The 15,278-nt window shown below is 43.4% G+C and overlaps 1 protein-coding gene across 1 annotated transcript; it reads left to right on the forward strand.

Moving 5' to 3' along the window:
- Positions 1-275: 275 nt before the first annotated feature.
- On the forward strand, positions 276-3,414 carry nudt7 (nudix (nucleoside diphosphate linked moiety X)-type motif 7). Its single transcript, XM_077021475.1, has 3 exons — positions 276-507; positions 979-1,137; positions 2,646-3,414. The coding sequence occupies exons 1-3, from the start codon at positions 352-354 to the stop codon at positions 2,994-2,996; spliced, it is 666 nt and encodes a 221-aa protein (XP_076877590.1). The 5' UTR covers positions 276-351; the 3' UTR covers positions 2,997-3,414.
- Positions 3,415-15,278: the final 11,864 nt, after the last annotated feature.

The following is a 15,278-nucleotide window of genomic DNA, read 5'->3' on the forward strand; positions in this document are numbered from 1 at the left end:
CGAGTAAAACTTAGACATCAACACAGTAGTCTGAAGCTTTTTAAAAGCTTATCATTAACTTTGCTGTGACCATGAAGTGCTTGTAACTTTTAAAAAAGTTGGATAGGTTTTTAAAACCCAAACGGCATTTAGAATGATACATCGCTCATAAATCTCCAACAAGTGTTGTATGGTCCCGTTTGGCCCAGTCACAAAATATAAATAAAATAGTAATAAAAGATCAACGAAGTTGATACGCACGCACGCGCACGCGCGCGCGCACACGAGCGTACATGACCAAAGCGGAAATGGTTTCGTCGTCGGCTCCCAGAAGCGTTTTGGAGTCTGATCAGCAAGCAGGAGATACCTGCAATGGACCTTAAGAAGAGAGTAATAGCATCTTTAAAGAAACACGACGTGGGCGAAGAGTTTTCACACATACGCTCCTTCACGAGAGCGTCAGTCCTGATCCCTATTTTCGTGAGAGATGGGGAACTGTATATACTACTGACTGTGCGCTCCACCGAAGTACGTGAACTTTAGTCACGTTTGCCTGCCGAGGTGGGCTGTAGAACACCTGTTTAACCTGTTTAACCTGTTTAGTTAAATCGGTGTTAATCTACTGTAATTTATTTATTTGCATTATTGTTATATACAATTTATGCACAAAGGGAAGCCTGAATAAGTCGTTTCCTGCTCGTCGTTCTTGCTCGTCGTTCTCTTTTGTTTGTTTGTTTGTTTTGTCGTTGCGCTAATTGTGGTAAATAATTTTGTTTAGAATAATATAATATTTATAGGGGCTTCCGTTATAGTAGCCTTGTTTCAGGGGCTCTCTCAGTTCTTCCAGTCAGTATAAAAATCCAAATATCAGGACAGTGAAATTGAAGAGTGGGTAGATAATTCTGTACCTATCTTAACTTTTGACATTAACGTCCAAATCCACAGCAACATCTCAATAATAATAATAACAGAGTCTATTCCTTCTGTACCCTTTCTCAGCTCAAACACAATGCGGGAGAGGTGTGTTTTCCTGGTGGGAAAGCTGACCCACAAGATCGCGATGAAATTGACACTGCCTTGAGGGAGGCACATGAGGAGATTGGTCTTCCTCCTGATGAAGTTGAAGTCGTGTGTAAATTCTGCCCAGTACTGAATCAGGTATATTGCACCTTTCCCTACCTCACATACACTGAGACGGCTGATGTACAAACAAATATGCACTACCGCTCAAAAGTTTAGGATCACAGGGTAGAGCTGTTGGAACTCAGACTCAGACTGTGACTGTTAAAAAGCTGGATTTGATCATGGATGGAATCAATGCTATATGCGTGAAGTTGGATTAGTTGGGAGACCGCTGACTTAAGGGAAGTTCGTTTGCTCAAACACTCAAGGACGAGCTCCTTGCTAAATTCTTCATTCATGATTATCTGCATTGGCGCCCAATCAAAATTCTCCCAGAAGGTCGTCATCTTGGTTACCTGCTCTTTCCCCCACACAGAGACAGTCAGAGATGGCTCTCGCCTTCCACCGCGAACTGTGACACAAAGACTGTGTGCCAGGCCTCTGCCCCCCCCCCCCCCCCCCCCCTCTCTCTGAATGGATCACGCCTCTCACTGCTTACTGTCTGTGTTATCAATGCTGTATGTGCGATGGAGATTTTTTGCATGCACACAGACTGTTGTCCTGTTTGTGAGAATAATGACTGTGGTCATATTTTTTTGTCTCCTCCTAATGTTATCTCTCTATGTTTCTCCCTAATGTGTACAGCGGCACCCTGAAGTGTGGCCACTAGGTTCTCGGTGCTTTACGCCGGGGTCCTGGGGAAACTGAATTTCCCACTCGTGGGATCAATAAAGTTTGTCATCATCATTATCATTGTTATCATCATCAACAGCTCAAACAGGGTTCAGATCCGGAGACTGTGCAGGCCTCTCCATTGCAGTCAGAATTCCGGCTGACTCCTTATGACACACCAATGGACTGATGGGTCTCTAAAGAAAGTTGTTTCTTTCTGGCCATTTTGAGCCTGTAAGCAAGCCAACAACTGCTGATGCTTCAGATACTAAACTAGCCTAGAATGTTGTGCTCCCTTTTATGCTCACTTGTTAGTATAACGTTTTTCAGCTGTGCATCACAATTGAGCAACGGTGTCCTAACAACCAATCAACCCAATAACACCCTTAACTTGGACTGGCGGCCATAACAGGAGATTTAGAGGACTGAGAATTGCTGATAATAGGACTATATGCAAAATAAGCTTCTATACAAAAATGGGCTTTAATACAAACATTTTTATTCTTTAAAAATCACCTGATACACTTAAATTAATTGTGAAATGGACAATATTGTTTGTGAATTGCATGAAAATTAACTTTTCTTTCAAAAAGAGGGAAATTTGCAGGTGATCCTAAACTTTTGAGCAGTATTGTATATAAAAAAAATAGATTTAATAGATTTTATTTCGCTCAGTCTAATATTATCTCAGTTCCGACACACTTGACATGAGTTTATGGAAGCATTTATTTATTATTGTATATGTGTTATTGTATTTAATAAGCAATATATAGGTATTTAAGAGGCATAGATACACATGGTTGTAACAGAGCTAACACTGACTGATACCCTTGTTTCTTCTTTTTCTCCGTGTCATGCATCATTTTCCACAGAGGGACCTTCTGGTGACTCCAGTGGTGGGTTTCATCAGCGAGTCCTTTCAAGCAAGTCCGAACCCAAATGAAGTGAGCGAGGTGTTCTGTGTTCCTCTGGGTTTTTTTCTGGAGGATGAGAATCACTCAGCCTATCTTGTACCCAACATAGGTCGCTTAACACACAGTTTCATTTTCACTGATCCAGTCACTGGTAAGGTTAATCAGGTATGGGGTCTGACCGCATTTCTGGTCATATTAATGGCTATTCTGTCCCTTGAAAAGAAGCCAAAGTTTAATGTGGATTTCAATGTGGACAACCCAACTCCTAGCTTTCGGCGCTATCTTGAACAAAGACTAAGCAAATTATGAATACATAAATACTGCAGAGTATGGATAGTAATTCAATGAATATTTATATTATTTCCTGGTGAAAGATCTATCAACATTCTAATCAAATCTAATCAAATCCCTGAACAGTGCTCACCCTATGGGGTTCCTGACACTACCTAGCTGTACTGAATGCAGTATCTGTGGTTCATACAGCCATTTTTCCCTGTCACATAGCCTCCCGCCATGACTTAGCCTTCTGCCATGAGTAGTGTTTTTGGCTAACCTTTTCTGTTGAATCATGTGAGACATGATTCTTGTTACAGTTCTCTATGGGTACAAAATGTCACTAATACTACAGTTTTGTTGCTAAGGTGACTGTGCACTAATTTAAATATTTTAATATAAATTACAAAAAAAAAAACAAACACAATGTTACTCAAAGCTAGTAAATATAAAATGCTACATTACAATGTAAACTAAAAATGCACAGCAAGCTGTATGTCTAGCATACATAGCAGTTACTACAGCTATGCAAATTAATAAAAATGTCTCTGAATTTTTGGTGTGCTGCAAATTTTGGTGTACTGCAATTAAAAAGTGAGATTTAAATTATATCCTTGAAATGTAGTGTGCATGCTTTGTTTCAAATTGGTGAACCTTGATGGAATTTAGTTTGTTGAATACTCAATGAAAACAAGCCTCAAACCTTGCAATAAGTTGAATATGATTAATGTCATCTTTGGGTAGAGCCGAGTAAAATCTACACAGAACTGGAAATGAATCTTCAGCAAACAAATCTACAACCTCTTGTATGGGTTCTTGGACCACTAGAGGGTGTGGTAACACAGGAATAACAATCACAGTGTCTTGACATTTAGTTTTATTTCAAATCCTTTTACTAGGATTAGCAGACTATTGATAATAGTCTGGGTAAATCTGGGAGGCATTACTATTTTCCACTGCATTACAAAGGTCCACTGAAAGCTTACTTCAAGATAAAGAGGGGTCCTTTTAAATGACCAGTGAACAAAAAGCCCATAACACAAAACAAACCATGAAAAACATTGGCACCTTTTTGTCAACTGAAAACACTTTTTTCCTGCTGATGAAATGGAGAATTGAAGAACCTCATTGTAGTGTGTGTCCAGGACAAACCCTGGTCAGACGTACGTGTCCTATTTATGCCTAAATGGCAATGTAATGTCATTCATCTTCACAGATCTGCTTGGTCTAGAATCAGACTAATATGTCTTTATCCTTGCACTTTATTCAGTTAAGGGAAAAGTAATATCCATCCACCCACACACATCTCTCCCTTTGTCTGTCTGTCTTTCTCTCTCTCCGGTGGCACAGAAATACCAGCAGTAGCAAAAATGGTATTGATCACTGCTCAGGGTAAAGTTTCTTTTAGTTGTACATTAGTGCTGATTCTTTGTGACTCAGATGGTTGTACCAACGGGTCCATAGTGCTTTTTGCACAATGTTTATCAGAGCAATTTTAAGTCTTCTGGGCTATTTAAAGCATCAATCTTTATAATTACCTGCTTGTATTAGTTGTTTTTTTTAGAAATGCAATACACCCAACACATTTTGGCCATTGGTAAATATTGATTTAGCTGTGGCACGGGGAGCAGCTCTTTGGTTTGACTGCTGGTCAGATCTTCACTCTGTTGTCGGGGCGACCACTCGAAACTCCTGGAACTGAGTTATCCAGTCAGCAGCTTTGAACAGGCATATCTTGAGCTTGCATGCATTCAGTAATCTGCACTTAGCATACTGGCCAGAAAAAAACTTTTTGCCATAGAATAAACAAGTCTTCATCAAATAAGAGCTTTTCTATATAAATGCACACGAAATATACAATATCTTGAATTCTGTACCTTCGTTGCAGAATTCTGATGTTCCCTCTTAACTGCAGATTGCACACTAGCTACAGTGTCTTTGTTCGGGGGACTTCACTGCAATCCATTTTCATGAGGGTTGCTTGGCCGGCATTCATTTATTTTGTTCTATTACTGTCTCTTACTAGGTTGCCGTCCATAAATTACTTTGGACAGCAAGGACTTCATTTCCTACAGAGATATGTTGCAAAGGTTTCTATTTTTAACTTCTCCTTCATGTCTGCCTAGTGTCTGTTTTTATGTTGTGTTTGATCATGTTTTCAGTTAGTAATCTAAACACTGGCTGTTCATGAGCAGGAGCAGGTGTGTTCCAGCAGTCTCCTCTGAAGAGTTCAGCAGAGAACCCTCCCAGATCTGGGCCAGCGGTGGGTCTCTCACCATGTCCTCTGTGAAATCAAGTGTTGTAGACGTTTTTTTTGTCTGTAGAATGTTCTACATGCACATCACGTCTAGTTGTAGCAATTGGTAGTAGTGGTCGTGGCAATTACTCCTGCAAACATGGCATAATGACAGTAGCTGAATTGAACCACTCTGCACCAGCACATTGTTTAATAAATTATTGTGTAAAAGCATTGCACATGAGGATTGTGGTATGAATATGGTGTCTCCCACAAAGAAGCAGTCCTACCTAGAGTGCCTCATGAACTGCAGTGATCTTCTGAGCGTGTATTTCAGACACAGTTCATCTATGAGGTTGCGTTGGCACAGGAATCAGTTCATGCCAACTCTTACCCCATCATCCAGTCATACAAGAGCCCTCCTCCTTGTCCCGGGGGCAATTTCACACATGAGGTCTCTTGGCATTCCCACTGGGAAACTAGCATTGCCTATTTTTAGGCCCACAAAACCAGCCTTTGTTCCTTTTAGCAGAATCCTTCGAGCCTGTTTCATTTTGTTCCTCTCTGTCAAGGTCATCACAGGGCGCAGGGAGAAGAGGAATGTGCTACTGTGGAAGGGGTTTGGTCAGATATGTTTTTGAATGTTGCCATAATCCCCTGGCTGCATTCTCTAAGGATCCCATCACTGTGAGAACATGAGTAGAGGGTTCAGACTGAGCCAGGGGAACCATAGGGAAGAGGAGATCCGTGGGAGAGTCTTGTGCTGAACATTTTCAAATGGATGAGAATGTAAATATCTGTCGTAAGGAGGCATGTGCACTAAATTGTCTTCATAATCATCAGGATTTGCCAGAGACTAGTCACACTACTAAATGTTATTAATCATTTTGAAATTTACATCTTTGCTGAAATGTGCACTTAATAAATGTTATTGATTTATAAAGAATATAAACAACCTGCATCAATTTTTCTTCCCTCATTTTCTTGCCCTTTTATACTTATGGGGGGCATTTTTAAAACTGTCCCAAACTCCCATTTTGACAAATTTGTACATACAGGTGCTGGTCAAAAAATAGAATATAATGAAAAAGTTCAATATCCATTTATTTCAGTAATTCCATTCAAAAAGTGAAACCTGTATAGTAAACTCATTCATTACACAGATTGATATATTTCAAGTGTTTATTTCTTTTAATTTGGTGATTATAACTGACTAATGAAAACCCCAAATTCAGTATCTCAGAAAATTAGAATATTAGTTAAGACCAATACAAAAAAAGGATTTTTAGAAATGCTGGCCAACTGAAAAGTATGAACATGAAAAGTATGAGCATGTACAGCACTCAGTACATAGTGGCATGGAGTCGATTAGTCTGTGGCCCTGTTCAGGTGTTATGAGAGTCGATCAGTCTGTGGCCCTGCTCAGGTGTTATGAGAGTCAATCAGTCTGTGGCCCTGCTCAGGTGTTATGAGAGTCGATCAGTCTGTGGCCCTGCTCAGGTGTTATGAGAGTCGATCAGTCTGTGGCCCTGTTCAGGTGTTATGAGAGTCGATCAGTCTGTGGCCCTGCTCAGGTGTTATGAGAGTCGATCAGTCTGTGGCCCTGCTCAGGTGTTATGAGAGTCGATCAGTCTGTGGCCCTGCTCAGGTGTTATGAGAGTCAATCAGTCTGTGGCCCTGCTCAGGTGTTATGAGAGTCGATCAGTCTGTGGCCCTGCTCAGGTGTTATGAGAGTCGATCAGTCTGTGGCCCTGCTCAGGTGTTATGAGAGTCGATCAGTCTGTGGCCCTGCTCAGGTGTTATGAGAGGCAATCAGTCTGTGGCCCTGTTCAGGTGTTATGAGAGTCGATCAGTCTGTGGCCCTGCTCAGGTGTTATGAGAGTCGATCAGTCTGTGGCCCTGCTCAGGTGTTATGAGAGTCGATCAGTCTGTGGCCCTGCTCAGGTGTTATGAGAGTCGATCAGTCTGTGGCCCTGCTCAGGTGTTATGAGAGTCGATCAGTCTGTGGCCCTGCTCAGGTGTTATGAGAGTCGATCAGTCTGTGGCCCTGCTCAGGTGTTATGAGAGTCGATCAGTCTGTGGCCCTGTTCAGGTGTTATGAGAGTCGATCAGTCTGTGGCCCTGCTCAGGTGTTATGAGAGTCGATCAGTCTGTGGCCCTGCTCAGGTGTTATGAGAGTCGATCAGTCTGTGGCCCTGCTCAGGTGTTATGAGAGTCAATCAGTCTGTGGCCCTGCTCAGGTGTTATGAGAGTCGATCAGTCTGTGGCCCTGCTCAGGTGTTATGAGAGTCGATCAGTCTGTGGCCCTGCTCAGGTGTTATGAGAGTCGATCAGTCTGTGGCCCTGCTCAGGTGTTATGAGAGTCGATCAGTCTGTGGCCCTGCTCAGGTGTTATGAGAGGCAATCAGTCTGTGGCCCTGCTCAGGTGTTATGAGAGTCGATCAGTCTGTGGCCCTGCTCAGGTGTTATGAGAGTCTTATCAGTCTGTGGCCCTGCTCAGGTGTTATGAGAGTCGATCAGTCTGTGGCCCTGCTCAGGTGTTATGAGAATCTTATCAGTCTGTGGCCCTGCTCAGGTGTTATGAGAGTCAATCAGTCTGTGGCCCTGCTCAGGTGTTATGAGAGTCAATCAGTCTGTGGCCCTGTTCAGGTGTTATGAGAGTCGATCAGTCTGTGGCCCTGTTCAGGTGTTATGAGAGTCAATCAGTCTGTGGCCCTGCTCAGGTGTTATGAGAGTCGATCAGTCTGTGGCCCTGCTCAGGTGTTATGAGAGTCGATCAGTCTGTGGCCCTGCTCAGGTGTTATGAGAGTCGATCAGTCTGTGGCCCTGCTCAGGTGTTATGAGAGTCGATCAGTCTGTGGCCCTGTTCAGGTGTTATGAGAGTCGATCAGTCTGTGGCCCTGCTCAGGTGTTATGAGAGTCGATCAGTCTGTGGCCCTGCTCAGGTGTTATGAGAGTCGATCAGTCTGTGGCCCTGCTCAGGTGTTATGAGAGTCAATCAGTCTGTGGCCCTGCTCAGGTGTTATGAGAGTCGATCAGTCTGTGGCCCTGCTCAGGTGTTATGAGAGTCTTATCAGTCTGTGGCCCTGCTCAGGTGTTATGAGAGTCGATCAGTCTGTGGCCCTGCTCAGGTGTTATGAGAGTCAATCAGTCTGTGGCCCTGTTCAGGTGTTATGAGAGTCAATCAGTCTGTGGCCCTGTTCAGGTGTTATGAGAGTCAATCAGTCTGTGGCCCTGTTCAGGTGTTATGAGAGTCGATCAGTCTGTGGCCCTGTTCAGGTGTTATGAGAGTCGATCAGTCTGTGGCCCTGCTCAGGTGTTATGAGAGTCGATCAGTCTGTGGCCCTGCTCAGGTGTTATGAGAGTCAATCAGTCTGTGGCCCTGCTCAGGTGTTATGAGAGTCAATCAGTCTGTGGCCCTGCTCAGGTGTTATGAGAGTCGATCAGTCTGTGGCCCTGCTCAGGTGTTATGAGAGTCACTCAGTCTGTGGCCCTGCTCAGGTGTTATGAGAGCCCAGGTTGCTCTGATAGTGGCCTTCAGCTCTTATGTATTGTTGGGTCTGGCGTATTGCATCTTCCTCTTCACAGTATCCTATAGATTTTCTATGGGGTTAAGGTCAGGCGAGTTTGCTGGCCAATTAAGAACAGGGATACCATGGTCCTTAAACCAGGTACTGGTAGCTTTGGCACTGTGTGCAGGTGTCAAGTCCTGCTAGAAAATGAAATCTGGATCTCCATAAAGATGGTCAGCAGCAGGAAGCATGAAGTTCTCTAGGAAATGCAAAATTTACTTTCATCAGAGAACATAACTTTAGATCACTCAGCAGCTGTCCAGTCCTTTTTGTCTTTTTGAATGAATGAATGACTGTTCAATTTTATATAGGGCCTTTCAAGATACCTATGGTCGCTTTACAATTTTAATACATGTACAAGTCTTACACGGCCAATCACACGCCGACGAGAAGCGGCAGCCAATTGCACACAGCGTACTCTCTACCAGGATCCACAGCCCCCTGCGGGACGGAGTGGGGTGCAGGAAGGGGGGAGAGGACAGACCCTAGTGACAGAGCACCATCCACCACTGGGCATACAAGCACACACACATTCATGCACAGACACTCAGACAACTGTTTTCATTGGACATGAAAAGACACACAGTCACAGACTCAGGGAGAATTTGTCAGGGACTGCCAATTTACCTAACCTCCATGTTTTTGGACTGTGGGACGAAACCAGAGACCCAGGACAGCTGAAACCCATGTCTGAGCGTGGTGGTTACTGAAGCACTGACTCCAGCTGCTGTCCCGTCCAGCTGCAGAATCTCCCCCACAGTTTTGAATAGATTTTGTTTCACAATCCTCTCCAGGGTGCGGTTATCCTTATTGCTTGTATACTTTTTTCAAAATTTTTTATATAATCATCAAATTAAAAGAAATTAACACTTGAAATATATCAGTCTCTGTGTAATGAACGAGTATAATATATAAGTTTCAATTTTTGAATGAAATTACTGAAAACTTCATGATATTGTAATTTTATGGCCAGTACCTGTAAAGGCACGCATCATTCTGGAGATATTCTGAGTATTGATAAAGTACTCATCCACTTTTCACACATCTGCCAATTTTTTTTATTCCTCCCATTTTTTATTAGATATTTTTTTGCCCATCTACCTTGACAAATAGTTTAACATTTGCAGCATCAACTGCAGTGTGACATATTTGTTTGTTGTACTGTATATGTGCTTCTTGGGAATGAAACCCAGATCTTCTCACCTGTCAGCTGCAACACAAGGAGTTGAGGTGAGCCACATAACGGGAGAAGATATATTAAAGCACAAATATGAAAGGGAGCATGTCCAAGTATTACCAGAAAATATTCTGGTGTTTTCTGGCTTCTTTGCAGCTTTATCAACCCATATGCTTCTTTTAACCTTCCACAGAGTCTATGATCCCTCCTGTGGGTTTAATGACGGACTCCTTTTCAAAAGAGACATTGAGAGGAAATATTGCCTGCTATTGTGTCTCAGCACTCAGCTGTGATACAGTGTCCTCTGTGAACTGTAACTGTTACGCTGGAGATTAAGCATGTTGCTAACATGTCATTATGGCATCTCTTGGCCGGTTGAGTAAAAGGTGTTTGTGAAATGGCTGAGCCGTGTCACAGCTACTGAGTTTCTTCACGCTCTCGTTTCTTTTATATTCGTTTAATGAAAGTTATCAATCCTGGTCTAATGTTGTTAAATGGCACCTCCGTCAGACATTATTGTCCACCCAAGCTAAAGGCTGGGGAAGGCAGCATTCTGGAACAGAACATCAGAGGATCTGGGACAGAACATCAGAGCATCTGGAACAGAACAATAGAACACCAGAGCATCTGGAACAGAACAACAGAACATCAGAAAATCTGGAACAGAACATCAGAACATCTGGAACAGAACAACAGAACATCAGAGCATCTGGAACAGAACATCAGAACATCAGAACATCTGGAACAGAACATCAGAGCATCTGGAATAGAACAATAGTACATCAGAACATCTGGAACAGAACATCAGAGCATCTGGAATAGAACAATAGAACATCAGAACATCTGGAACAGAACATCAGAGCCCTGTCCACTTTACAGCATCTTTAAGCAGCTCACCTTCCCTTAGCACACAGGGGCAGACATGCACAGCACTACACTCAAGCTTGGTCTTAAAAAATAAACAGATTGCAAGTTCATCTGGCATGTGTGGGTGGACGCATAGCCCAACAGCATTTGGTGTACTTTGATATTTTTTGTGTATAATTTCAACCTATTTTTAAATGCTGTAAATTTTCTTTCCAGATGATCTCACACTTCACTTTCAATAAAACAAAAGTAACTGTTGCAGAGGCAATGTAGCTGTTCGTTAACATGACTAAATGATGCTTATAAGCTCTGTGATGGTTTATGCAGTGCTGAATGGTCTGGACAGGTCTTTCAAATGCTTTTCTCTCTGGGCCCAATTAATATCTTCTGCTCCTCGGCACACTGCTGTCATTTGATATCATCAGATCAAGATCGATGACTCACAACCTTGTGTTTATAGCTCGGGGTACAAATACCAAATTAATTGTGGTCGTCAAACTTTTATTGTGAGTATTTACCTAACATGGGCATTCAAAATCATTGATTATGTGTGTCAGCATTTCTAGGCAACCAGTCATGTGAGGATAAGAGAGCTGCTGCTATGTGACTCCTGACTGTCATTCAAGTACACACACGTCTCTGGCTTGCCTCATGCAAATAAATGAAACACATTCAGCTCCCAGTGCACATTTCAATTATTGAAAGCTAAGGGTAGTAAGGTATTGTACTGAAATATTTCTGACACCCAAACAGTTATATCAAATGTATTATTAGATCAGGGTCGATAATAAGCTATGCAGAAAGGTATTGTTTAGGGTTTTTTAAAGTTTGCAGCTAGGCCTGCATCTCTCAATGCAGCTATCAAAAATGTGCATGAAATGCAGCAACGTGTGGGTGATCTCTGAGGGCCCAAGTGTCTGCCAGGTTGTCATCTAACACAGTGGGAAACAGCTTGTCCTGTACATGGTGGCCACTGCCACAGCCCTCGGCGGTGATTCTTCACACAGACACTTACTGCCCTCTTTGCAGTAAAGACTCGGCTGGTTTTGGCTCCACCTACGAATTGAAGAGGCATCCTGCTGTCAGCAGGGTGGCGTGAGATACTGCAGCTATGGTAGCTGACCGTGCACAATGTGCTTCACGCTGTCTAATGATTACCGCTGAACAACGATCCCACACTGCAGTTCTCTCCCTCAAACCACAGACTCATGCTGGCAACACATGCAGCTCACACAGCACTCGCGTCTACTGCACACATGCATGGAGTCATCCTTCACGTCATCCTTCACGTCATCCTTCACATCATCCTTCACGTCTCCCTTCACGTCTCCCTTCATGTCATCCTTCACGGCATCCTTCACGTCTCCCTTCACATCATCCTTCACGTCTCCCTTCACGTCTCCCTTCACGTCCCCCTTCATGTCTCCCTTCACGTTTCTCTTCACATCCCCCTTCACGTCTCCCTTCAAGTCCCTTCACGTCCTTCCTTTACGTCCTTCCTTCACGTCTCCTTCACGTTTCCCTTCACATTTCTCTTCACATCCCCCTCCACGTCTCCCTTCACGTTTCTCTTCACGTCCCCTTCATGTTTCCCTTCACGTCTCCCTTCATGTTTCCCTTCACGTCCCCTTCACGTTTCCCTTCACGTCTCCCTTCATGTCCCCTTCACGTCTCCCTTCACGTTTCCCTTCACGTCTCCCTTCATGTCCCCTTCACGTTTCCCTTCACATCTCCCTTCATGTCCCCTTCACGTTTCCCTTCACGTCCCCTTCACGTCTCCCTTCACGTCTCCCTTCATGTTTCCCTTCACGTTTCCCTTCACGTCTCCTTTCACGTCCCCTTCACGTTCCACTTTGTCCCCCTTCACTTCTTCCTTCACATCATCCTTCACGTCTCCCTTCACGTCCCCTTCACGTCCCCCTTCACGTCCCCTTCACGTCCCCCTTCACATCCCTCTTCACGTCCCCCCCTCACGTCATCCTTCACGTCATCCTTCACGTCCCCCTTCATGTCCCACTTCACGTCCCCCTTCACGTCACCCCTTACCTAATAATGGGTCTGTGCAAAACATTATTTAGTGGGCCAAATGGAGCAAAATCATTAGGCCAGACCTAAATGTTTCTGATGACACAAGAGATTCATGCTAGTACAATTCTGTTATCACCAGCTCTCTTGCTCGTCTCAAAATGCTCCCGACATACGTGTCAATAAATGAAAACATAAAAAAAATAAAGAGTAGGAGGTTGTAGCAGTCATGGCTTGACAAAGGCCAAAGAAGCATGTGTGGGCCATGCTCGTGGTTACGCAACGGAGCAGCGCTAGTGGAGAGTGTCTGGGTGACCTGCCAGATGTCCGTTGCTATCCTCATGCCATCCTTTCTCCTGCTCCTTCTGCTCGGGAGTCTTTAATTAACACCTGAGTTCCCTCTTCCCCCGGCAGCCATGTTGGAGCTCTTGGTGGTTGCCAGGCACTCTTGCAGGGGTGGAAACCAATTAGCCGACATGTCGTTCACGTCGTTGCCTTTCGAGATTGTTAGCATTTTACTGTGCATGTGCGCTGGTGTGTGTCTTATATAACCTGAAGTCATTAGATGCCAATCAGTCTGATTTGCTTCAGTGTGTTTGCCTGAAATGCCAAACTTTCCTCGCTGGTTTCTGATTTCGCCTCATAATATCTGCCTGCATGTGCTAACCAGTGCCCTTGTGTTTATTCACGTGGACTGCTTTTGTTCAGGTGTCAGCAGGGAGTCGGATTAAGGTGCTGTTGCCTGAATACATTGCTGTCATCTGAAGAAAGTAGCTGTAATTTGTATGCAAACCTAGGGCTGAACATTCATTGCAGACGTGTGATATTCAGATATTTTTTTTCCTGAGTGCTGCGTCTCACTCTGACTCACTGTTCACCAGAGACGGCTTCTTTTCTCCAGGAGTCAAGAGTGAGTCCAGTGAAAGAGAGGGTGAGTGGGAAAAGAGTGTGAGTATGTAGACAAAAAGGAGACAGACAGGAGATGGACAGCGCAATAGATGACTAATCATCTGTGTTATTACATAACGTTATACGATGCACACGTTTTCAACCACTTCGTTTGGAACGTTTTTCGTCTGAATTGTATGCTGTGTAACATCAGTTTTACATTCTGTATTCGCGGTTTTCCTGCATGACTACCGCACGTCGAGTCTGCACTAGTGACAGAGCGGTTTATGTTCCTCCGCCCACGGGCTAAATGGACGTGAAGGTCAAACCTGTAACGTGTATGTATGGTGTGCAAATGGGAAGGCTGGGGGAGATGTAGGACTGATCCTTCAGTTTGGTTGGAGCTGGTGTGTTTGGCAAAGCTTCTGCCTCGTGTGTCAGATTCAGATTCCACCTGGTTAAGGTTACTGAAATGTTCCGATGTGTGTCAGATACATCATACAGAGATTTGATTGTATCTGGTTAAGAATCTATATTATTTCAAAAGTTAGAAGTAAAATTTTGCTTGCATGATATAGAAAGAAAACCGGGATGAATGCATGAATGAATGAACTCAACTCAACTCTTCCTACGGAAACAGTGGAGGTTTTAAGCGAATTGTAGCAATTATGCTACAGCCTTGTTTATATTCTTTTTCACCTTTGTAAAATATTTACAGTGCCATGTGTGTGTGTTTTTGTGTGTTTGTGAGTGTATGTTTGTGTATGTTTCTGAGCGAGTGATATAATATCTTTACAAGTTTACCTGGACCTTTGTTTGTCTATTTTTTCAATCCAGTAACGTATGCGAAAGGTGCAGACATCAGCAAAGCTTGACTGTTATAACAACATACAGTACGCTGTGTGTGTCTGTGTGTGTGTGTGTGTGTGTGTGTGTGTGTGTGTGTGTGTGTGTGTGTGTGTGTGTGTGTGTGTGTGAGTGTGTGTGTCTGTGTCTGACACAGCTCCTTGGCATATCTCACATTCACAGGGTGATTTCAATGATCGTTTGTTAAAGTAGCAGAGAAAATGAACATCCTCTTTTCCTATTTGGTTGAGCCACAGAGCCATAAAACAGCACAGCTGACCCCATCCGAAACTGCAGCGCAATCCCAGCTGCTCAGCTCAACTCCATTTTTCTGAGCTCCTTTCTATCAGTGCTGCCACAAAACATTCCAACCGTACCTTCATGTCAAACAGCCAGAATAGTAGCTCCCCATGGCAACAGTAGCTAAGAGAAAGACCTCGGGTGCAAGGTTATAAAATAAAAGATGGTCTGCAGTGCTCCAACCTATTCAAAAGTACATGGGATTGTGGGAAAAGTACAAGACTGATGTCAGTAATAGACACGTTAGTCAAGGAATTCGTGAGGGAAATGTAAAATACAAAACATACTCACTCACATTTTCTCACAAAGCATTCACAAAACAACTATTTTTGTTTTAGAGTTCCTGTGTACAGTACATCATGGTATACGCTAAAGGCCATGGTTTAATTTACAAATAAAGTGAACTG

This window comes from Brachyhypopomus gauderio, chromosome 11, assembly GCF_052324685.1.
Source record: "Brachyhypopomus gauderio isolate BG-103 chromosome 11, BGAUD_0.2, whole genome shotgun sequence".
NCBI classification, from domain to species: domain Eukaryota; kingdom Metazoa; phylum Chordata; class Actinopteri; order Gymnotiformes; family Hypopomidae; genus Brachyhypopomus; species Brachyhypopomus gauderio.

Coding starts and splice junctions, on each gene's coding strand:
- nudt7 (XM_077021475.1), top strand. CDS start 352: ATGGACCTTAAGAAGAGAGTAATAGCATCTTTAAAGAAACACGACGTG. Junction 508..978: donor TGACTGTGCGCTCCACCGAA/GTACGTGAACTT, acceptor ACCCTTTCTCAG/CTCAAACACAATGCGGGAGA. Junction 1,138..2,645: donor TCTGCCCAGTACTGAATCAG/GTATATTGCACC, acceptor CATTTTCCACAG/AGGGACCTTCTGGTGACTCC.